At 37.7% G+C, this 25,638-nt stretch overlaps 1 protein-coding gene across 2 annotated transcripts in view; it reads right to left on the bottom strand.

Moving 5' to 3' along the window:
* Positions 1-25,638, bottom strand: part of APBB1IP (amyloid beta precursor protein binding family B member 1 interacting protein) — a 104,940-nt gene that overhangs the window by 62,261 nt on the left and 17,041 nt on the right. For both annotated transcript variants that reach the window (XM_081298579.1, XM_081298580.1), the window contains exon 2: positions 2,008-2,079. In XM_081298579.1, the coding sequence (XP_081154705.1) occupies positions 2,008-2,079 (72 nt within the window). The remainder of the gene's footprint in view (positions 1-2,007; positions 2,080-25,638) is intronic.

Here is a 25,638-nt window from a genome sequence, read left to right as displayed (position 1 = left end):
GGTCTTCATGTCTGTTTTGGTGCCAGTAACATGCTGTTTTTGTTACTGTAGCTCTGCAGTGTAAGTTAAGGTCTGGTATTGTGACACCTCCTGCTTTACTTTTCTCACTAAGGATTGCATTGGCTATTCTGGGCCGGTATGTTTCCAAATGAATTTCATGACTGCTTTTTCTATTTCTATGAAGAAGTCACTGGAATTTTAATAGGAATTGCATTAGTGCTTGTGGTAGTATGGCATTTTGACAATATTAATTCTGCCTATCCAAGAACATAGGAAATCCTTCCATCTTCTAAGCTTTCTTTAGTGTTCTGTAGTTTTCATTGTAGCGGTCTTTCACCTTTTTCATTAGATTGTTTCCCAAGCATTTTATTTTTTTTTTTTTTGAGGATTTATTTTGAATGGGATAGTTTTCCTAACTTCTCTTTCAGCTGATTCTTCATTAGTGTATGGGAACACAATAGACTCATGGGTGTTAATTTTGTATCTTGCTACTTTGTTGAATTCATTTATCTAGAAGTTTTAAGGTAGAATTTTTTTGGTCTTTTAAATACAGGATCATATCATCAGCAGAGATAAATTTATCTCTTCTTTTCCTACTCATATCCCTTTAATTTCTTTCTTTTGCCTAATTGTTCTCACTAGGGTTTTAAGAATGATGTTGAATAGAAGTGGTGAAAGAAGGCATCCCTGTCTTGTCCCAGTTTTTAGAGGGAATGCCTTCAGATTTTCTTGGATTAGACTGATGTTGGCCTTTGGTTTAACGTATATAGCTTTTACAATGTTGAGGTATGTTCCTACTATCCCTAGTTTTTCTAGTGTTCTAAGAACAAATGGATGCTGTATTTTGTCAAATGCTCTCTCTGCATCTATTGAGATAATCCTATGGTTCTTGTCTGTAAGTCTATTTATGTCCCGCTCTTGAATTATAGTAATAATAATCAACCATGGTCCCATGAAAATCCCAGACTCTGCCAGTCAAGCCAATACCCACTGGCTGTAAAGGGAGTAAATGGTCATATTATAAAAAGGTCATAAATGTTCACTCACATTCTTCCCTCATGAGAGGGAAAATAAAGTCCTCATCTGCAGAAACGTGGCTAGTGCCCTAACCCACCTTCTGACCACCACCCTTCCACGAGGGCTTTACATTTTTGTCTCTTCTTTTATAGAATAAAGACTGTCATGAATTTTATAGAGAATGTACATATAACTAATTTTTTTTCCTAAAAAAGTCTTTGAAAATGCAGACAACTCATTTATGCTGTAGAAAACTCAAGATCCCTGTCTTCTTTAGGAATACTGGGTTATTTTTATTTTGACCTTTTTGTCATGACCTGGGTGTCCTCCGAATCAAAGAAGCATTTATGAGCACATTACAAGATGCTCTAAAGCTCACCAGACTTTGAAACCTGGGTCAGTGGCCTTGGGCTCCAGTTGACCTGATCTCTGAGTCAATGTGGTCTTGATGACACCACTTTTCTCAGCCCTAGAGCCTATGGCTGAGTGGCCTTTATGCTCCTTTGAGGGAACCAAGTTTTGAAAGTTCTGATAGTCCACTCAGGGGGCCATAATTACTCCCACTTAGTCCTTTAAAATGTAACAGTCTCTCAAAGGTTGGTTAAAAAAAAAAAACTTCACAAAAGATGATGTCATGTTCTCAGCCAGTCTTTATAAAGTTAACCACAAGGGAAACTACTAGGTAGTGGTGGTCAGAGGAGGAAAATTCCTCCACTGGACACAGTAAGCATTAGAATTTCCATAACAGAATGTATGAGAATGTATGTATGCATGTGACCAAAATACTAAATAACTGAACTCAGAACGACAGAATCAGGAAGGAGTTTTACAACCACCTCCCACCACTGTCACAGTTATTTCAAGAATATGTAATACAGAATGTTGTCAGTCTCCAGCATTACTTTTACATACAGCACTCTTGTCATATAAAAATCAAATTCTGTGATCCCATTTCCCTCCTCACTTTGCAGTTAAACAGCAGGAGTTTACCTGGGTTAGAAGATCCATTTCTCCCAGCAAAGTGCTGAACATTTGGTCTATGTCGTCGTTTGACTCACCCATCTGAAAAAGGAAGAAATCCACATATTAACAGTCTCATAAAATCTTATCCTGGGATAATCATCAGGTTGCCTTTTTTCAAGAGCCCCATCTGTAGCAGGCAAGATGGGAAGAGAACTGTATGGAGAGGAAAATTCATGTTGCCCTGAAGTTCCATGCCTGACCATGATCCCATCTGCATGGTGCAAGACGGAGCCAGACCTTGAGAACTCTCACAAAGTGAAAACAGAACTTTGCTTTTATAGACTAAGCTAATCTCCTTGGAGCTAAGTGGACAAAGTGGACATCATTTTGGAATTCATGTCACCATAGGACACCTAGATATAAAGCAGAAAGCCTATGGGTATGAGAAGTGTAGACCTTCACCTCATTTAAAAACTTACACAAAAATCTTACTTCAAGAATGATTCAACACATTACCAAGTGATTCCCTGCTTTCCAAAGATATCTCTGAAATAGCAGCTTTTGCTACATTTATTTGGAAACACTGGGTCTTTTAGAGAACTAAAAAGGCCATACAGTCAAGGAAAAAAAACATCATTTTTTTAAACATAACATTTCTTTGCCTAAACCAAATGAAGCCATTATCCCACAGAGGAAAGTGTTTTTATAAAGTAAGTAGTGGCTGGTTCCTTGGGGGATGTAACCAACTACTCTCTTTCCTGATATTTTTGGCAAGACTGGGATGAGAAATCAGGAGATAGGACCATAGCTTAAAACCACAGCTTAAAAATATTCATAATTTTTTTTCATACTGAACATATACAGATATTTTTCTTGTTATGATTTTCTGAAAAATATAGCATAACAACTATACATACTATTTAATAACATATGATTTCTTTGGTCAAAGACAGATTATCCATACCACCAAGGTCCTCTGATTGTATTGCCTGATGATGTTGTAGCCATCTTTGTATGACAGGTATTCTCATGACAATAAAATTGTCTAAAGACACATTTCTCAGAACTTATCCCTATTGGTTAGGGACGTGTGACTGTATTTTCATGATATATATATATCATGAAAATACACATATATATTTATATAGTATCATGGCATATGTGTGTGTGTATGTGTGTGTGCGTGTATGTAATCTAGAGATGATTTAAAGTATAGAGGAAGATTTGGGTAGATTTTATACAAATATAAGAGACTTGAGAATCCTTGGATTTGAGTATTCACAGGGGTTCCTGGAACCAATCCCCCACAGATGTTTAGGAATGACTATATTTAAGCCAAACAATATTTACCTGAATGTGCTTGTGTTTTAATATTTTACATGAAAATTATAAAACAAATACATATATGTATATACACAATGATATAATAATTATCATATACTCACTGTTCAACTTTGTTATCAATTCATTGCAACTTTTATATAAACACACACATATTTATATATATACATATATATATATTTTCACCCTAGTAGATTACTTTTAGACAATTTTTTTTATAAATATTTAGTATGTAGCTCTATCAATACCATAACCAAAATATTACTATATCTATAGGGGTGTGTGTATTCAAATTAAATTATTTGATGAAATAGGCTAAGCCAAGGCAGATTTATTTTTCCTAAAATAAATCATCCTAAAACTTATAGTTCACCCTTGTTCTGATTTAGATATAGGTATCCCCCAGAAGTTCATGTGTGGGATAATGCAAGGATTTTCAGAGGTGAAATGATTCGATTATGAGTCTTAACGTAATCAGTGGATTAATCCACTGATGGGGATTAACTGGGCTGTAGGCAGATAGGATGTGACTGGAGAAAGTAGGTTACTGGGATGTGCCTTTGGGGTTTATATTTTGTCTTTGGTGAGCAGACCTCCCTGCTTCCTGGCTGCCACGTCCTGAATTACTTTCCTCTCTCCTACCCTTCGGGCACGATGTTCCACCTCATTTTGGGCTTAAAGTTGTGGCTGATCATGGACTGAGCCTCTGAAACTGTGAGCGAAAATAAACTCTTCCTCTTCTAAGTTGTTCTTTGTCAGGTGTTTTGGTCACACTGAGGCAAAGCTGACTAAAACGACCCTTTAACAAGACGTCAAACTAATACTTCAGCTGTGCCACAATTTCAATTTTAATAGCACTAACCAATCAGAGCTGCTCTCTTTATAAAATATTTATATGGAAGCCTTTGTCCTGCTGACTCTGCTTTCTTAAAAATGACACAAATTATTTTTTTAAATATCCCAATCTTTGAAAGCAAAATGATGTAATGATGATGATGATGATGATGGAAGAGCTGTTTCATAAGCCAGAGTTGATATCAAAACATTTAGGCCCAGTACGGTATTGACACACAGCAACGAGAAGACATGAGGCCTTAAAAACCATTTGACGGAGCAGTGTAAAAGTGCACCCTGCAGGGTGAGTGCTTAATCATCCCAGTTTACCCTTGACAGTAATTTTGGATTGATAATAGGAAATCTGACATGATAAAATTTCCTTGCTAAATTTTCCTGTCATATATTTTCTTTTTTCCCAATGTTAAGAAGGAAAAGTGATATTCTGTCTCTCTCGGAACACAAAAGCTACTCTGGGCTATAGTTACTGAATACATTCGATAGCAATTTCAAGTTTTAAGTTTGTATGTTTTATATTAAAGGAGGGACATTTGACTTGCTATGAGATATTTTCTAGATCACCCTATGTGGATTCCAGTGGAGGAAGTATCTGATAGAGCCCAGGAGGGCAAAACTGGGTTGTCCAGGAGGGACTGGTGCACTTGGACAGAGAGACATGTGAATCCAAGGAAGCCATTAGATGAATGCTCTGAATTAGACCACATAAGGTAGACAGATGAGCACCCAGGTACAGAAATGACAGGTAAGGCACAGGCCAAGGTCTATGTGTGTGGGTCTGAGAGTCAGGGAGGTTAAAAAAAAAATTTTTTTTAAATGGCTGGGATGCAGCTCGGTGGTAAAATGCCCTGGGTTCAATCCCCGGTACCAAACAAAAACAGAAACTTAGAGGAAACAAAGATGATCCAGGTAATAAGGAGTCTGCTATTGATGTGTTGTTCTCTCAAACCACTAAATTTGGAAAAGCATTAAAATGATGAAGGATAAAATCTTGAAAGGAAATGACACGACCATGAGTCAGAAAAACCCACTGAATCCACCGACTTTAGCTTCTGAGCCTATACATACCACACTGATGTATGGTGGGTCAGGGACACGCCAGAGTGAATCATCCACCTAAGATGGAAATAACTCAGGACAACAGCACCTTCTCGTGACTTCTCCTGAAATTCTCCTTACATTCGTCTGGTAAAAGTACTCCCCTCTGCCCTTTCATTCCTTTCCCTTAGAGTCCGCTACTGAATTATTAGGAGGAGTCAACATCAAAACTGTGCTGTAAATCTACAGGGGTAAGTAAATCTGCTTCCGAATGAGTCACGGTTCAAAAGGTTTGTGTCCTTGGTAAAAACAACAAGACATTTCAATTAAAGGCGATTTTTAACAAAAATCTGTATTAATCTGCAAAGTCAACCTTCTTACATGATTACTCTCCCTGCATTCCTTATTTTTGGAATGAAAAAACAATATATATAGATAATTTTTAATATATAATGTATAAATATACAAAATATGTATATGTAAAATATATATTCAATCTCTCTCTCTACACACACACACACACACTCACACAGTGTGTAAAAGTAGGGTGTGTGTTAATATGCGTGGTATTTTCTAAAGGTCAAGAGAAAAAGAGAAAACACCCATCCCTGACAGCCAAAAGTGTCACACTCCGGTTAGCGCTGGGGTGGGGAGTCCTAGTGAAGCAACATATTGCAAAACAAACCCTGTTGACTGGGTGGAGTTAAAATCCTTTCATGGGTATGTCATTTCTGAGTTCATTTTGTGTCTTGGGGAGAACAACAAATTGCTGATTAAAGGAGAATTGGAATAGTACTTTATCAGATGGATTTTGTTTTCTGTCTTTGGGAAAGGTGATGAGTGGGATGGGAGAAGCTGTATATCCAGGCCAAAGTCCTGCCTTGAACTACCTTGATTCCCAATAATTCCCAAAGTCTCAAGTGTCTGGGCCTCAAACAGTTTCTCTTGTCTGCATAAATAAACTTTGAAAATATATACTTTGGAACTCTAAGAATCTGGAGGCGTGGTTCAGTGATAAAGCACTTGCCTGTCATGTATGGAGCCCGGTGTTTGATTCCCAGCATCATACACCAAACAAAAATCTATCCTAAGTATTCTGACATATACATTTGATGGGACACCTGTTTATATTAACCTCACATAGTTAATTAAGTTTGGATGCAGGTTTCATTGTCTTTTAAGTTAGCAATCCCAGCCATGATTTTGGACCAAGGTCAGGGGTAGCCCTTAGCTTATCTGTCAGAGTAGCTGGCCTAAAAGTGGCCATTTTAAGGTCCCATCGGCATTTCCATCCAAGCAAGTCTAGCTCAGTATTTCCTTCCCATTCACTCTCCTCCCACATGCCCTAACTTGGCTAATAGTCATTCATCACTCATTAGTTTGATTTAGAAACTCTGGTATAGTGCTTTGCTCCTCCCATTTTTTTTCCCCATCCCATGAGTCAGGAAATCCTCTTGGTTTTTCGGGTGGAGAGCTTCTCCTTTATTGTCACTGTCAGCCTTAGTTGACCTTCATCAGCTCCTCCAGCCGCCCTGACTCCACATCAGTTCTCATCACCACTGCCACAGCTGCCAATTTCCAATAGGAATGTGAATCTCTCCCTCTCCTGTTTGAAAATGCTCCATGGCTGATCATGAAGAAGTGGAGAGAATTCAGGTGCTCAGCATGTCTTTCAAAATCCTTCACGATTTTCCCAAACCTACTTTTCAACTCCAGCCATTTAGGACCAATGAACATTTTTTTAATCATTCTTTGTTTAAAACCTTTGCATTTGCAGGGCGCATGCCTATAATCCCAGCAGCTTGGGAGGCTGAGGCAGGAGGATCACGAATTCAAAGCCAGCCTCAGCAAAAGCAAGGCGCTAAGCAACTCAGTGAGACACTGTCTCTAAATAAAATACAAAATAGGGCTGGGGATGTGACTCGGTGGTTAAGGGCCCCTGAGTTCAATCCCCGGCACCTAAATAAATAAATAAAAATCTTTGCATTCTTGAATATGCTGTTCCCTTCATGTAATATCCTCTGTCCATGTTTCCTTCATAAACCCTAGTTATCATTCAAAATCTAGCTTTTATGTCAAGACTTCAACAGTGTCTTCATATCCAGTAGTGACATTTGCTATCCATTGCTCCTAGAAAACTTATGAGTAACTCCTGTCCCCAGAAACAACCTCAAATAAGGCATTAAACCCTTCTTTAACCTGAGTTTCAGTTTGTCTGTAAAGTGAAAGAATAATAATCCATGATCCGTAGGACTTTTGTATAATTTATATAAAATAGCATACGGTGCTTGGCATAAACAATCATAGCATTTGCCATGTGAAATCATGCTATTTTAGTTACTGTTCTAGAATCTCTTATAAAACTGGAAACTATTACTATGTAAGGGTCAGATCTTGTTGATCTTTGTGTTAAAAAATGCTTTGTTGAAAGCCCAGAGAGATGAAGTAACTTCCCAGATTAATGGGAAGAACTGGGGCCAGAGCCCAGGTCACAAACGGCATGGAAATGCTTTCCATTGCTCCTCTGGCCATACTCTGCACATGGTTCCTACTGTACTGCATCAGAGATATGGTGGACAGTTCTTAGAGGCCTCCAAATGCCATGTTTCCTGCTACTCTCACGACAAGTACTAGAGATCGAACCCAGGCCTCACACATGTCAGGCAAGGGCTTGACCACTGAGCTACATCTCCAGCTTTTTATCTTTTATTTGGAGACAGGATCTCACTAAATTGCCTGGGCTGACCTTGAACTTTCCTCCTCCTGTCTCAGCATCCCCAGTAGGAGGCTTCAGTAAGGATTTCTCTAAGCTGCCATCACAGCTATCAGTTTGTGAAATGTCACTCACTCTGTCACCATTATTTCTCTTTATTTGGTGCTTTCCATGTGAGTAAATTCTGACATTTATAAGATACATTTTGTTGGGAAACACAAATGTTTCATTGGGGTTACATATATTCAGGCCTGAATTGGTTTTTCAAACTGAAAGTTTTAGTTGTTTTGAGAGAAATTCTAATAGCCACCATGCAACACAAGTGGCATTACCAATGGCTTTTCTTTTCTATACAAATCTGATGTCAATTAACTCTTCAAGCAATAAATTAATGAGCCATTATTTAATAAATAAAACAAGTCACGTTTTCTAAGTTCTTCTTTTAATTCATCATGTGTTTATATATATATGTATATATATATATATATATATATATATATATATATATATATATATATATATTTTAAATATTTTTAGTTGTTGATGGACCTTTATTTATTTGTATGTGGTGCTGAAAATTGAACCCAGTGCCTCATGCATGCTAGGCAAGCATGCTACCACTGAGTCACAATCCCAGCTTTCATGTGTTTATATTTAAATTTGTTAATCTGTAAGAATAATAATGAAGACACAGAAATGAATACACACATAAACTTGTTCAAATACTGCTGTGTTACATATGTAATGATTTCTTGCTATGAACTGAATTTTGAGCACAATAGCTTTAGATGAAGGGTCTGAAACTAAATTTTTTTTTGTAAAAACACTTACTCTATTAAATATATGACAAATTTTCTTGTAAGAAGAATTTTTCATAAAGCAGAAACCAATTAAAAAGATGGACTACTTGGGGCTGGAGATATAGCTCAGTTGTTAGAGCGCTTGCCTTACATGCACAAGGCCCTGGGTTCAATCCCCAGCAACACACAAACACACACACACACACACACACACACACACAAAAAGAACTATTTTTCATTTTGGCTTTCTTAAAAAAAAAGTGGTCCTAACAATTTCTGCAAAAAAGTCAAAAGCTTGTTAAGACTTTTTTTTTTTTCCCTCTTGTGATTGCCAAATTTTGGCTTTATAGAAATGATCTATCTAGTGGCAGCAAACATTGATATAACAAACAAATATTATTTACATTTTTATAATGGAGCTTATCTCAAAATCCTGCTTTCTCCATATCACCAGATTAAGATATTAAACTCAGGGGTGGCATCAGTTCATTTGAAGGGTTGCGAAGCTCATCTTTTTAGCTGTGCTTGCAGTTAGGCGTAGCCTTTTCTTGGGCTGTGGTATGTATTACCAATAATAGGATGAAAATCTTAGAACAATGAGAATTAAAGACAAAATACTTGTGAGTAGAAGTCAGGGATATGGATGTATAAAAATGGCTTGGCACAAGTCACAAGTCACAAAGAAGCTCAGGCAGGTTAGATTGGTCACTAATATTTTATTAGGGCAGTTGCTATCTATCTGCGGAGAAGCCCCCACTCTTGATTCTGTGCATGGCTGTGGGTTGAGGGGAAAGGAACCACCATTCCCTGCATCCATCTGATCTTGATAACAATAATAACTAGTAAGTATCAGCTGTTCTCATTCTCTGCCAGGCCATGTCCTGATACTGAACGTGAACTGACTGCTTTTAGTTGTCCTTACTCCCTGGGCAGAACACTTACTTTCCATGTTGCACAGATGAGAAATCTCTAGGCAGCCAGAGGTTAAGTGGCTTGACCAAGGTTTTTAAGTCAGTCAACAATCTATTAAAGGTTTTAGGCTTAAATAAATGTCTGTAAGACTTCCTGTATTTCTCCTTGTCAACATGACAAACATTAAGTATCTAGACTTTATCTGTATACCATATTTCCATTTTGAAGATGGTTAAAGAACCAAGGGTGCATCCTAGCACTGAGACTGGTATCATTTTTATCCTATAGGTAAGCAGTGCTTTGAGTCTATAATTAGCTCATTAGAGCCAAAATATAACTAGCATTAATGAGAAAGAAGGTTAAAATATCTGAGGCTCTCTCAGTATCAACTTAATTTGATTCCAAAATTATTTTTAAGTTTTTAAAAAAAATAGGTGGTAATATTTTTTTCAAGTAAAAAATATCAACCTATTACAACAACAGATGTCACAGAAGAGGAAAACTTTTAAAAAATATGTTCATGAAAGGGATCATATGTATGGTAGAATCCAAACAATCACATGTTGGGTCAAAGTTCTGAAGTTGCTAGGGTAAAAAGTGACTGGAAAATAACTTAAAATATTGAATTTTATCTGGTTCCTTCAGTGTAGTATTTTTTTTCAAAATGCAATGAAAGCACTTTATCAAGAGGAAGTGGTTCACAGAATAACATGGTTAAGGTTTGGGGGCGGAGGAAGGGGAAGCCTGAGTTCTGTGTAGCATAAAACAGGAAATAGAGGCATCTCTAAAATTATACATAACATCAAATTAATTCCCTGACAAAGAATGAAGATGAATAAATCACTTGGGCCTACTTAACCAGCTTTTCCCATTTCTGAGATCAGTGAAAGAAAATCTTAATAGGTTACCAAGTAGTTACTGAGTTAACAGGAAAACCACAATGGACATATGTGATGAGTACAGCCTGACAATCAGTCACAAAGGAAATTAGTGTGGACAGTACACATACGCATGTGTATAGGCATGTAAAAAGATATGCAAGACAACAGAGTTCTTTTACAGGCAATACTGTCGTGGCAGAATTTAGACGGAAAAAAAAAGTAAAAGAAAAACGAAAAACAAAAAGCAAAAGAAAAAGTCATCATGAAAAGACATAATTGCTTTCAATAATTTAAAAACCAGTGATGCGGAAAGTCTTAGAATTTGGCACAGGGTAAACACACACACACACACACACACACACACACACACACACACCATGAGCTGGACTGTTCACATTTTTGAACAGGATGACTTTTAGATGTACTTATTTCCAAATTGTTTTGATTTCATGTGAATGCAAGGTGTGGAGGTGTAGAGTGTGGTACTCTGCTAAGTCAAGCTTCTGAGTTGGTAAAAAGTTAGATGACTCAATAAGACCTGGAAATAGCTGGGCACAGTGGTGCAAGCCTAATAAACTCAGCTACTTGGGAGACTGAGGCAGGAGACTTGCAAGTTCCAGGCCAGCCAGGGCAACTTAGCAAGACCCTGTCTCAAAACAGAAAGGCCTGGAAGTGTGGTTCAGAGGTAGATTGCTTTTCCAGGATGCACTAAGGCCCTGGGCTCAATCCCCAGTTACAGGAGGCAGAGGAGGGAAAGACCCAATAATATTCTAACAGAACTCATAAGTAAAACAGCATGTGACACAGGCAATCTGCGGTCAGGTTGTAGGAACACCATCTTCTCCCATCCATCAAGGGTGGCTTTTTCTCTGGGAGACAATTTGTAAACTAGTTTCACTTGGATATACAGGAGCTAGAAAGAACGCTCCTCACATTGAAATTTTCTTAAGTTCCCTTTTTAATCTACTTTGTCTCTTTAAGGAATGAGGAACCATTTTTGGATCAACTATGACAAAATCAAAGCGAAAACATAATTTAGGGCTTCTTGAAAAAACAAAAATAGAAAGTATTCCATTTATGCACTTTAAATGAACTTTATGGACATTAATTTTCATAAACAAAACTCTTGTGAATAATTAAGTGTATTCACTGTTTCCTGCTTGTCTCTATTTTCTTTCGGATCTACTTCAGCTGGACTTTTGTCCCTTCTATGTCACCAAATTGTTTTTGTCAATGGTTAATTCCTAGTCAGCATTTTACATAGCATTTAACCATACTGACGGCTCCTTCCATATCCAGGGGATCCACATCCACAGATTCAACCAACTATAGGTCAAAAATGTTTGATCATTATTCCCTAAACAACATAACAACTATTTACATATACATTTACATTGTATTAGATATTATAAATAATCTAGAGATAATTTAAAATATATGGGAGGATGTATGTAGATTGTGTGCAAATACTATACCATTTTATACAAGGGCCTGAGCATCCTCAGTTTTTGATGTCCATGGGTGGTCTGGAACCAATCCCCTGTGGATACCAAAGGATGACTGTACTTTCTTCAGTTGGCTTTCCTGACAGCTTTCTTTCCTGCTTTTCCTCCTAAAAGAGGCCAATTTACCTTGAAGGTAATAAAGCTTAAATTTCAGGCCTTATGCAGACCCCTTATGAGACTGAGTTTCTCTTTTGACATGCAACAACAGCAGGAGACACTGTTAGCCTGGTGGTGTCCCAGGGCTTGGGATGGGGCCAGAGGGCTACTAGTACTACCTCTATAGCACCTGGGTTCTAGCATGATGAACATTGAACCCCTTCTCTGATTCCAAGGAGAAGATCTGAAGGAGATGCTACTTGGGGGTCACCTTGAGCCAGGTTTCATAACTACTTTATATGGCTCTTAGGACCCACTGAGCAGTTGGGATGAGGTGGGAATGGATGGCTGTGTGGTTCTGGCTGAGCTGGTCAGCGGCTGTCTGGACTACGGCAAGCCACAGGCGCCATGCCACGTTTAGCCAGAGCAAAGGCTGTGGTTCTCTGAGGTCTTACCAGAGCAAGAAACCACAGAGGAAGTTACAGATGAGGCCTCACCATGGAGAGATGCCATGCTAAGGCAAACGCCTTTTCCAAACTATAAATCATCGGGACTAATTTTGAGCAACTGTGCTGGAGGAATGACTGAATTAGTTAATACCTCTACAGAAAACTGTGTTTCAAATTCACTCTCATAGGGAAGACTGGGAAGCTAAAAATGTAGAAAACATGTTAGTTCATTAGTAATCATAAAATTAAGAATGTTGTTTGATAGATATTTATGGCATTTGTTAGTTTTAAAACATTTTTTAAAAATTTATGGTATTTGTTAGTTTGTTGTAATTTCCTTCCTTTTTAAAAAATATTTTTAGTTGTAGATGGACACAATATATTTATTTGTTTGTTTGTTTGTTTGTTTATGTGGTTCTGGGAATCGACCAGTGCCTCACATATGCTAGGTAAATGTTTTACCACTGAGCCACAACCCAAGACTTGTGAATTCCTTTCTTGCTCTAAATATTTTATTCACTTTTTTGGGGGAGTACTGGGAAGAAGCCCAGGGCCTCATGCATCCTAAGCACATACTCTACCACTGAGCTACACCATCAGTCCCTAAATATTTAATTTTGTTCTTAATTTTTTTGTTCATCATTTTGTATTCTTTTTCAAAGACAGTCTCCCCAATTGGGTAGGATTTGGGCCCTGGAGGTCCTGGCTCTGTTCCTGGCAACCTCACCAGCTCTCCTTTCAGCTTCCTCGTTGGTTCCTCCTCATCCTCTCTGACCTCCTAGTTTCTCTCTGGCCCACCTACACTCCGGCCTAGGAGGTCCCATGCTGACTTGTGGGTGGCTTTACATACCATAAACGTGCAGCCTACTCCCAAGGTATCGTTAGCTTGAACATCTGCTTCATATGCTCAGCCATCGACTCAACACCACCCTCACCCCTACCCCACCCTTTGCCTCATGGATTTTATCTCCTGTAACACTCTGTTCACACAGGCCTCCTTGAACGCGGAAAGCACGCACTCTGCATACGCTCTGCTCTCTGCCTGGAACACCTGTTCCCCACTTAAAGAGCAGCTTTCTCTGGGCCTTCGGGTGGTGCTTACGTGATCCTTCCATGACCTAGTTCAAAATCAGTTTTTTTCCCCATTCTTCCCTTCCCTGTTTATCTTCTCTTCCTCCTCATCAACTAGACTGGAAGCCTCATGAGGGCAGAGAGTTGGCTGCTTTTGTTTACTGTTGTATCCAGAAAACAGAACAATGTAGATATACAGTGTAGATATGCGATAGGCACTGAGTGAACATTTGTTAAATGAATTGATAAATTAAAAAAAATGATTCACTTAAGGTCCATGCAGGCCGGGGTTGAGGCTCTTGCTGACCTTTGTGATCCCATGGTGAAAGGTAGTGCCTACCTGGTCATGGAAGACTTTCAAAAGTATTTGGTGAATAAGCAAATAACGTAAGAGAGAGAAATAGAGAAGAAATGAAGGAAGGAGAGAGATTTAAAAACAGAGAATGGTTGAACAGCCATCATGGTTGGTGGCAGTAACAAGGAATGGATGTCACTACCATTGGATGGGAGATGCTGGAGACCACGATAGTCATCCACGTGTTTAGTCTACTCTGCTCCAGAGTCAAGCTACAGGACTGGTGGAAAGGAAGATGGCTGAGTAATGCTCAACAGACTACACAGTAAAACTGTACAAAACACAATACTTAGCACTCATCAAGGAAATATTTTAAATGAAAAAGTCTGGTAGACACAACTTTACTAAAATGATCAAACTTAGGATCACCATGTGCCTCTGATGCGACTGATACCTAGGGCACAGCCTCCCCCCTATAAGACTGCTGTCACAATGGCCAGCCAGCTCCAGTCAAGAGGAATACCAAGGAAAAATTCAAATGGAAGAACATTCTTCAAAACAAAACAAATGTTCTAGACTCTAAATTAAAAAAAAGAGAAATTATTGGAACCATTTGGAAAGTTTGAACATAGTCTATGTGTTAGAAAAAAAGGATTCGATTTATTTAAATTTCCTGAGTGTGATAATTTTACTACGGTAATGGTATTATGATCATTTTGGTGTGATAATTATACTTCACAAATGTTCATAAAAGGGAAAAAATAGAGTGAACGTGGTAAAATGTGAATAATGACTGAATCTAGGTGGAAGGTGGGTGGGTATTTGTTGTACTCATCTTTTTTTTTTTTTTTTTTAGATTAAAAACTTTTCAAAATAAATGGGGAAAAAAGAACCAAGGTAGACCGGAGTTCAATAAAACCAATCCAAAAGGAGGAGGAAGAGGAGAAAAATGCAAAGTAGAGGCAGGCAAAGAGTATGTAAATGAAAAAAGTTAATCTCTTCCATGTACTGTATGTTATCTCATCTAATTCTCATAAAACCATGTGGAAATAGATAATATCGCTTCCCTTTTTTTAGATAAGGAGGGTGTGGTCAGGAGTTTGAGTGACATGCCCAAGATCACATAGCTGAGATGTGGTTGGATGGGATTCAAACCCAGGTCTGGGCTCTTTCTTTACACTGCTTCTGCCTTCCTCAGAAAATAAGCCGGGAAGATAATGACTCACAGCAAGAGAAGTGTGTACAAGAAAAACATAGGTGGGATGTATCCTTAGATATGCACAACACTCTGCTGAGACATTGCACATATTCAAACACACACAAAGGCAAAGGAAGGGGAGAGGCCAAGGCACACAGCCACACAGAAGGTCAAACAGAAACAGAATTTATGGAGCCATGTTTCCATCACAAAGAGGGTCTTTCATATCACTCTTTCTAGAATTTCTAAAACAACATTGTGTCTTTGTAGTCATGATGGTGGATGTAACATACTATTACTTTCCCTCTATGACCGACACAATAACCACTTTTCTTTATAAGTACTCAGCCTCAGGTATTTTGTTACAGCAACTGAAAATGGACTACTACAAAGAGGAAGGAGGTTAAAACACTTTGACCTTGATATTTAGTTTGGCTTTGGCAGAGAAGATGAATATTTTCTAGTGCAAGAAAGATTTCCCTGTGTGATTAGTAAAATTCTTAAATAGCTGAGCTTGGGAATATTAGTATCAAGGGGCTTTTTTAACTTCCAGGATTATAGAGGGAGTATTTTCTAGAGATTACTAACAATTGAAAGTCACAGTCTTGTCCATTTCTGGAGTAATGAAAAGTAGGCATGCCCATCAAGGCTTGAGCACATTTTTCAAGCTTTGCTAGAAGGCACTATATAGCCTCTGTTAGGGGCAAGATTGTCACTTTTGACAGTTAATGAAGACCTGAATTTACCATAATACTAGTCTAGGACTGATGGTTAGTTTAATGAGTTGTTTTAAATTGCAAAAAAAAATTCACAAGTTGCTATAGAGTAGCAAACAAACAAAATCCCCACTAAAACCAAAAGGAAAAATAAAGACAATATATTTCCTTTATTCAAGATGTGTGTTTTTATATTTCAATGCTTCTGGAATCAGGATAATTCATATTGTAGAAAATCTGTCTACCACCAGCATAAGTAATCTAAAATATAGTTTTTTCTCAATTACTTATATAGGAGCTGAGTAGAGCGGAATCAGTATCTATTCTTCTAATTGTAATCCAGATGAGTTATTTGCATTGGTAGTTGTATTAGTCTGCTTTCTGTTATTGTGACAAAATATCCAAGATAATCAACTTAATAAGGAAGAAGGTTTACTTTGTCTCATGGTTTCAGATCATGGTTGCCTGGCCTTGTTGCTTTCGACCTGTGGTGGTACAGTATACCATGGTGGGAGCATAGAACAGCTGAGGCCTATTCATTGCATAGCAGCTGGGAAGCAAAGAGAGAGACAGGAAGGGGCCAGGGTCCCATAATCCCCTTCAAGGGCCTTCCTCTATTAACCCAACTTCCTTCCACTAGACCCCACCTCCCATTAGGACCCAGGCTGGGAACCAAGGCTTTAATATGTGGGCCTTGGAAAACACATATAAAAACTAAAGCAGTGGTATAGAATATACTGTTCAATTATTAATTTAAATTTGATCCCAAACCATCATTTCAAAAGCTTTCAGAAAGATCAACCCGAAATGCAAAGTCACCATTTAAAAAAGACTACTGTTTCCAGGCCAGGCCAGCCCAGCCCAAGAAGACAGCAGAAATCTCCAGAGTACTCAGAATGTAATTTTCCAAGTCAGAATAGATTGATGTGGCAGATTTATCCATCAAGAAAGATGATCTGTCAGGTACTAAAGGCCGACCTATCTAACACTTCAGTTGGAAACTGAGAGAAGTGGTTAAACCTCCAGTAATACATAATCCAGTAGTGAAATAAACCTTTGTGTTTAATCCAACAAGAAGTACAGAAAAATCCCAAGACATTCTTTGATAAACCTAAAAGTCATATTGTGGACTTTAAAAATCATAAAGAACAAGACTATGGCTCGGCGGATGAATAGCTGAGTATGCTAGCATGCTCTGCTTGCCTTAGGATTTTTAAATTCTTAATTTGATATAGTTTATGATACTAAGAAGAAATGATATGTGACTCCCTAATTAACAGTATTCTATTATCTCTGAAAATCTCTCTGAACATTTAATATAGCATCCCTAACCTCCGCAAGAAAGTGTTAATGAATTAATTAAGGAAATATGATAACAGTGGTGAGTGGTTCTCAAGATGCTAACTGAAAAGTGACCTTTGGTTTCAAGCCCACAGATAACTTCCCTGGTTATCTGTGGAGGAGCGTTGAGGGTAGAACTGAGCACCTTCTGCAGCAGGGGTTGGGGATATAGCTGAGTGGTAGAGCATGTGCTTGGTCTCTGTGAGGTCTTGGATTTGATCCTCAGGACTGCAAATAAAAAAAAAAACATGAATGGGAAATAAGAGATAATAACAGCAACAGCTTTCTGAGAAGGTGCGGTCCATACCATCCATGGCAATGGTAAACCCTCTCCTCTCCTTTCTATCATTTGAGATTCTTCCAGAGTCCCTTTAGTTGCTCCAGGCATCCTTCACGTGGATGCACGACACCATCGTGTAATCTGCTCTCTATTACTAGAAATGTGCAGCTTACTATTCTTCCCAAGGTTGTGTGGTCTCAGCCAGACGTTTTAATCTGCAGGACATTTATATGCAGCATGACTTGAGGATAAAACTGAAAATGTCAACCTTCTCTTTTATTTCTGTTGGGGAGAGGGATTTTCTGTGCTTTTGTTTTGGCCAACATTCTGCACCTGGCACTTGAAAACCCCAAAGGATTGTGGCTGTTCGTAAAGATACCAGTCGAGTATGATAAACTTGGAGTTAATGTGCTGAGCCAGTTATTTCTCTGTATCTGAAAGTCTGTATGTATGGCCACTTCTGTGACTGCTGGTGGCCCCAAATATATTAGGGTGATACATGCCATGGAAAAAGAATTATTGATAGGGAAGAGGGATGGGAGGGAAAGGGAGGGCAAAGGATTAGCAAAGATGGTGGAATGTGATGGACATCATTATACAAAGTACATGTATGAAGATTTGAATTGGGTGTCAACATACTTTATATACAAACAGAGATAAAAATGTGGTGTATATGTTATTAAGAATTGTAATAAAACAAAATACATGTATAAAGGCATAAATTGGCATGAACATACTTTATATACAGAGATATGAAAAATGTGCTCTATATGTATAATAAGAATTGTAATGCATTCCACTGCTGTAGTGTATTTAAAATAAATCAATACAAGATAAAAAGAAAGAAAGAAAGAAAGAAAGAAAGAAAGAAAGAAAAAGACAACCTAGATTTCTCTTCTTCTTTCTTTCTTTAAGTGCTCTACCATCAAGCCACATCCTCTGTTCCCCAGTTTTAATTCCTTTCCTGAGTTTCTTAGTAAATATTCTCTCTTCTTTCTCAAATGTGCTACTGACAATACTTTCATTCTCTTATTTTGAAGGAAGAGAGGACTGCATCTTTACTCCCCCATATTCTAGGTGATTCATTCCTTAAAATAAAACAAAATTAATATGCAATATTCTTCTCCTCCATTGCCTTCATTGAGTTTTCCAAGGTTCAATGTGAGGAATTCTATTTTAATCACATTTCATTTGTGACATGTGGACCCATCTAGATGGGCAGGCCACACTCTAGGGAACCAAATAAGCCACATGGAACCAACCCGACCTCTGCCAGAGTTGAGAACAGAGTTCAAAACCCAGTGCTGCTACTGGTGGGCTGGGTAACTTTGGGCAAGTTACTTAACCTCTCAATGTTTGAGTTTTCTTATCTTCAAGAAAGGTGTGATAATAAATTACTTCGTGGTGTTGAAGTGAGAATTCTGGAAATTAACACATCTTTGTGAAGTACTTAAAATAGGACCTGGCTTAGATCGGAGAGCTCAGGAAATGTTGCTCTTAATGCCATCCAGCCATTGAAGCTGCAGTCATCATTTGGCCCTCCTGGATGTCTGGAAAGCTGAGGAAGACATACAGGCTGAGGACAGTGACTCTGGAGAAGAGAAAGACGGTGACCCCAGCATGGCATATTAGATTCCATCTCCTGATGAACAGATCTCTCCTCCCTCCACCAGGGAAATCACCCAGTCCCACAGTTGTAGTTGGTTGTGGTTGGTAGGGTGGGGAGGTCATGATTAAAAATAAAAGGAGAGGATTGAAAAAAAGAGAGAAACAAACAAAAAGGACTCTGTCTTTTGAGACCCAAAGGAAACCAAGAGCACAGGTCTCTCTGCTCTGTGGTTTATGTTGGAACTATCTAGATTAGCAGCTAGGCCCACACCAGATGCATAACAGTCAGAAGAGGAAGGCAGGGGCTGCCACTTCAGGAAGGGTAAAAGTTAAACAGCCACAGGAGCAACATGCAGCCTGGCGGGCAGCACCAACTCTGCAGCTGGCAGCCAGGGCAGGTGCAGTAGGAACCATTACCATCCCTTCTGCACAGGACAGTCACATCGGAGACTCTCGTGAGATACACCCAGGACTCTAAGAAGCAGAGAAAGCTTAATACCTGGGTGTGTGGTGAAGCCTTTGAGGGTGGCGGGAGCAGGGGCTGTTACTTAGTTACTGTTATAATAACAATATTTCCCAGTGATACTTTAGATCCCTATGACCTAGAGAAACAGGATGCATGAACACATACACAACGATCACTTGTTTATTTTCACATAAACGAGTTATCTGTGCAGGGATGGGTCAGAATCTCAGACCGTGTTTTTTCACTTCAGAATTTACTTATTAATTAGCTCAGGAAGCATTCATGAAGTACAAGCTCTCTGCCAGGAAATTGCTAGATGCCATAACTTGAATGTATGTTAAATGAATGAATAAAGTTGAAAGTCTAAAGAGAATCAAAGGCACAAAATAACTTGCACTAAACAAAATAATGTAAAAGGCATAAATAAAATAATAAGGGACCAGAGAATAGAGACCACTAATTCTCTTGAGGTGAGGACTTATTCCTGGCAGCCTGAGGAGATGGGTAGATAATAAAGCTGTTAGGATCATATGTAAGGATTTTGGATCCTGAAAGACCTGAGTTCTTCACTGGTTTAATTACTATGAAATATTGGGTAACTTAGACTTAATAGAGCCTCAAAGTCTTCATCAATAAAATGAGAATATTTCACTATAAAATGAAGATATTTCCTCCTTCAATGCTCAGAAAGTGTCAATAATGGTTTCTATTATTATTGCTATTGTTCTACAGTTAGTACATGAATCTTATAAAGACAATACCAACACTCGAAAGTACATAAAGGTAATTAATCTAGTGAGGCCAAAGCTAAGCTTTGGGCTGGATTTTGCATTTTCTCCACAACAGTGGTTCTCAAAGTGTGGCTTCCCTGACCAGCGGCATCAGCCTAATACACTTCTGAAAATGAAAATTCTTGGGCCTCATCTCAAAACTACTAAATCAGAAACTAAGGGGTGGGGGAACCAAGCATCTGTGTTTTAACAAAACTTCCCTGTGATTCTCTTGCATGCTAAGACTTGAGAGTCACTGCTTTACAATTTAGGGGGAAAAAAAAAAAAGGAAAGCACAGAATGGGAAGGGATTAAGAGAACCAAAAATTTAGCCAAGACAAAAATTGTTTTCTGTTTTATGTCACACACAAGGAAAGAAGGTAGCACTTATAACCTCTATTGTTGCAATGTTGAAAACATATTAGAAACCATCATGCATTTTTTAAAAATATTTTTTTAGTTGAAGATGGACACAATGTCTTTATTTATTTATTTATTTTTATGTGGCGCTGAGTGCTCAACCACTGAGCTACAACCCCAGCCCCCCATCATGCATTTTTATTGTTTATAAGTTCAGAATGAAAAAGAATCTGGTGTGAACCTACATATTGGGACATCAGCCTCATTTTTACCAATGATATTCCTGCCCTGGGCAACTGCAGAACCTCCTGAAGCAAGTGTTCACTCAATTCTATCACATGATGAAGCACTTTCTTTATTATTACAGAGGCATATTCACTATATAATGATGATGGTAGCTGGTGGTTTTAAATTGGACCCTCCATTCTTTAACATTTCTCTCATTAAGAAGTGGGGTCTACATAGACCCTACGCCTAATAGAAGAAAAAGTAGGCCCAAATATTTATCATGTTGGATTAGGCCCTGACTTTCATAACAAGACTCCTAAATCGCAAGAAATAAAACCAAGAATCAATAAATGGGACAGATTCAAACTAAAAACCTTCTTCTCTGCAAAAGAAACAATCAATGAGGCGAAGAGAGAGCCTACAGAATGGGAGCAAATTTTTACCACACGCACATCAGAGAGAGCACGGATGCAAATCAAAACTACCTTAAGATTTCATCTCACTCCAGTCAGAATGGCAGTTATCAAGAATATAAGCAATAATAACTGTTCACAAGGAAGTGGGGAAAAGGCACACTCATATATTGCTGATGGGACTGCAAATGGTGCAACCAATCTGGAAAGTAGTATGGAGATTCCTTAGAAAACTGGGAATGGAACCACCAATTGACCCAGCTATCCCACTCCTTAGCCTATACCCAAAGGACCTAAATATAGCATATTACAGTGACACAACCACATCAATGTTTATTGCAGCACAATTCACAATAGCCAAACTGTATAAGCAACCTAGATGCCCTTCAATAGATGAATGGATAAAAAAAAACTAAGGTAAATATACACAATGGAATACTACTCAGCATTAAAAGAGAATAAAATCATGGCGTTTGCAGGTAAATGAATAGAGTTGCAGAATATCATGTTAAGCAAAGTAAGCCAGTCCCCAAAAACCAAAGACCAAATGTTCTCTCTGATAAGTGGATGCTGATCCATAATGGGGGGAGGGAATGGGAAAAATGGAGGAACTTTGATTGGGCAAAGGGAAAGGGATATGGGGCAGGAAAGATCGTGGAATGAGATGAACATCATTACCCTAGGTACATGTGTGATTGCGTGAATGATATAACCCTACTTTATGTACAACTAGAGAAGTGAAAAATTCTGCTCCATTTGTGTACAATGAATCGAAGAGCATTCTGCTGTCAAATATAAATGATTACAGCAAATAAACAAAAATGAAGAAGAAGTGGGGTCTATGTCCTACTATCTTGAATCTGAGCAGGCTTGTGATTGCTGGGTTGGATGCAGGATGACAGCAATGACATTATGTGACTATGGAGGTCAAAGATGTCAGAGAACTAATACGAGCTAGCTCAGCTGTAGCTCATCTGAATTTCTGACCCACAGAATCAGTAACTGTAATAAAATTATCTACTGAGTTTAGGGTAGCTTGCTATGTAGCAATAGAGAAATAAAACAAATAATACTACTTCCAGAGCATCTGCTATGCATTTGACTGTATGCTATGCTTTATGTGTTGTGCTTCTCATCCTTTCACATCCTTTCCATAGATCTGTGAAATATATTATCCCATTTTGCAAATGAAGAAATGAAGCCTTGGAAAAGATTGGCATTATGCAAAGGCATGTATCTAGTAAATAGACAGTTTATATAAAACCTCAGTGCATAAAATTTTAAAAAAGTTAGTCTTTATCAGAATAAAGAAAATTAGGAAATAGCAAATATTACAAATTAATAATGACATTATTATATTGTCTTTGCTTTAAAAATATTCATGCCTAGCTGGGCATGGCTGTGCATACCTCTAATCCAAGTGGCTCGGGAGTCTGAGGCAGGAGGATCACAAGTTCAAATCCAGCCTCAGCAACTTAGCAAGGCCCTAAGCAACTTAGCGAGATCCTGTCTCAAAATTAAAAAAAAAAAAAATTTAAAAAGGGCTGGGGATGTGGCTCAGTGGTTAACTGCTCCTGGGTTCAATTCCTGGTACTGAAAAAAAACAAAAACAAAAACAACTTCATGCCTTTTCTATGAAGAATGGGTATTTACCCATCAGAAGATGTAAAAGCTATTAACTTATTATTAATTACAATTAGTAATTGTATTATTGTAATGTATAATACATAATGTCAACATTAGTGACCAATATGATTCAATTTCTTTCACCATAATTATAAGATGTTTGTCATGAAAAAAATGCAGAAATTTGTGTCCTTGAATAGGCCATTTGGCTAGCAATTTACTTGCTTGAGTGTCACTAACAGAAAACTAGTTAAGATCTGAGCATGTTTTTGAAGCAAAGAAATGTGCTTATCAGTTCAGTGGACATCTGATAATAATTAACAGCTCTACATGAGCTGCTTCATTTTTTTGGGGGGGAAAGATACTTACACACAATTTCCCATGAGTGTCTTTATATATGGAAAACAAGAACTTTCACACCTGATCTTCAGTATAGCATTTTCTACTTCTTAAGGTCTGGAGTGGAAATAATGTGCTTGCAAACACTGAAGGCTAGAGATTTTATTTAGATCATTAAAGCTAATTATCTATTTAATTCATGTGTCAACAAAATAAAAACAGTAAGTGAGGAACTTGGAATTATCCTTGGTCATCGTCCCAGTGGTACCGGTCGGGGATCTGCTCTATCAATCATCAGAAAACATACTAGGTGTGAATGTGACCTATAAATTAAAGTAACTTAAAGAGCATGTTAGCACAACCAGAAGTTAAAATAAAAAAAATTCCACTGTGAATGCTAGTCATCAAAATGAGGGGAAAAGACTCTTCTCCACTTTACCTTATGATGGCTCTATTTCCCCCCAAATTGCTGAGGTATCAATTTGAGGAGGACAGTTTGAACTAAGTGCATCGCAACGCTTCCTTCTCTTGACTAGACTCTAAAAATTCTAAGTGAAAAGAAGCAGCAAACTAAAATGAATGCTTTGTGTACTGCTTGATGGGCAAATTTTATGATGGTTATTTCTAAGATAGTGTTTGATGTGTCTGTTTTTGGTTACTCTGCCTTAGTAACTTTTTACGAGTCTTTTGCTTGTCATCAGTTAATTATTTTATTTAATTCTCTGGAGGTAACAACTGCAATTAAGAACTTAGCATTATTTGTCTTGGTTCAGAATGATTCATCATTAAAATTTTCAGCCAAGAACAATTTGTATTTTGTTTATACGAATTATGGTAAAGACTAAACTAATGTTTTATAGAAACCGATACTAAATAGTTGGCTTACAAAATTATAACCCTAGCAATGATGGCACATTTCCTCTATTTGATTAATTAATGAGCCCTAAAATAAAGATATTACAGAGGATGCAAGTAAAAATAAGGTTTGTTTTATTAGATATTTATTAAAAGCTATTAATACACATAAAATCTCAATATATTCCCTAAAGGAAAAAAATTAAAATGTAATATAAATTAATAATAAAGGATCAAACAAATAAAAGCTCCTTAAATAAAAGCATCTTATAGAACATCTTACAGAACATGTCTAGCATCTTATAGAACAGAAAAGAAAATTTCAAAAGGATAATAATCAAACAATCTAGAAAGTAATCATAGTAAAAAACACATACACACACATCTTCATAATTTCACCAGAGCAAATTTGGAGGAAATTTTGGAGAAAAAACAATAGTGAAAGCAGACAATAATTGAAGCAGAACAGTTACAGCAAAGGAATGAACTACATAATGGAATGTAAGAGAATGGAGAAATACATTACATAATATCAAAGAATTGTGTGCTTTATAATCTTACCAAAATATAAAACATAAAATGAAATACAATTTTAATTTTGAGGGAATAGCACATTCTAGAATTTTGTGGCTACTTTATCACTCATAACATTTTCTACACTACAACTTCCAACAATACCTGATATAAGATATAATGTACTGAGGGGCAACTTAGATGTTTGAGGCAGACACTGAAAGAAAAATGTGGTACTGGAAAATATTTGATTAGTTTTTTGGGGTCAGGTGTTCATGAAATTTTCCAGATACAATTTCAGTAAAATTTTAAAGTAACCATTAAAAGCCCTTGCACCTCTGGTTTATAAATTTTCCCTGTTGTCCGAGGGGACTGTCTTGGCAAAAGATAGTAAAAAAATTCCCCAGATTTCATAAGTATGAATAAAGATGCAGCTTTACCACTCTCGGGAGTGGCAACAAGTTTTCCTTTCCAAAAAAAAATTTAGTCATTTGAGATTTGATCTACATTGTCCTTGGGGTTAATCTAATCTTCCCTGATCTTTCTTTTATATTATAATTATTTTTTTAATATTTATTTTTTAGCTTTTTTCTTAAGGTGGACACAATATCTTTATTTCATTTTTATGAGGTGCTGAGGATGGAACCGGGTGTCTCATGCATGCTAAGTGAGCAATCTACCACTGAGCCACAACTTATAATTATAAACCAGCCCTTATAATTATTTCTGTCATCTGATATTGCTACAGAGTGAAACAGGAAAATCTTACTTATATTTTTCTCCCTATCTTGCTGCATTTTAAAGCCCTGCAATTTTATTTCCCACTGAATACAGGGCGTTTGCACCAGGTGGTCCCACAGAGGTTTTATGCAGCCAAGTCCTCCTCCAGCCCCCTCTTCCCTACCTTGTCCAGAAGTCCCCTGGTTTGCCAGAATAGATTGTGAGACAGAGAGATTCAAGCCAGAGATTATCTTGGAAACTGGGGAGAAAGT

The sequence above is a fragment of the Spermophilus citellus genome (genome assembly GCF_964194105.1).
Source record: "Spermophilus citellus genome assembly, chromosome: 6".
In the NCBI taxonomy this organism is placed as follows: Eukaryota; Metazoa; Chordata; class Mammalia; order Rodentia; family Sciuridae; genus Spermophilus; species Spermophilus citellus.
The sequence above is the reverse complement of the archived record's forward strand: the minus strand, read 5'-3'. Positions and strand labels throughout refer to the sequence as shown.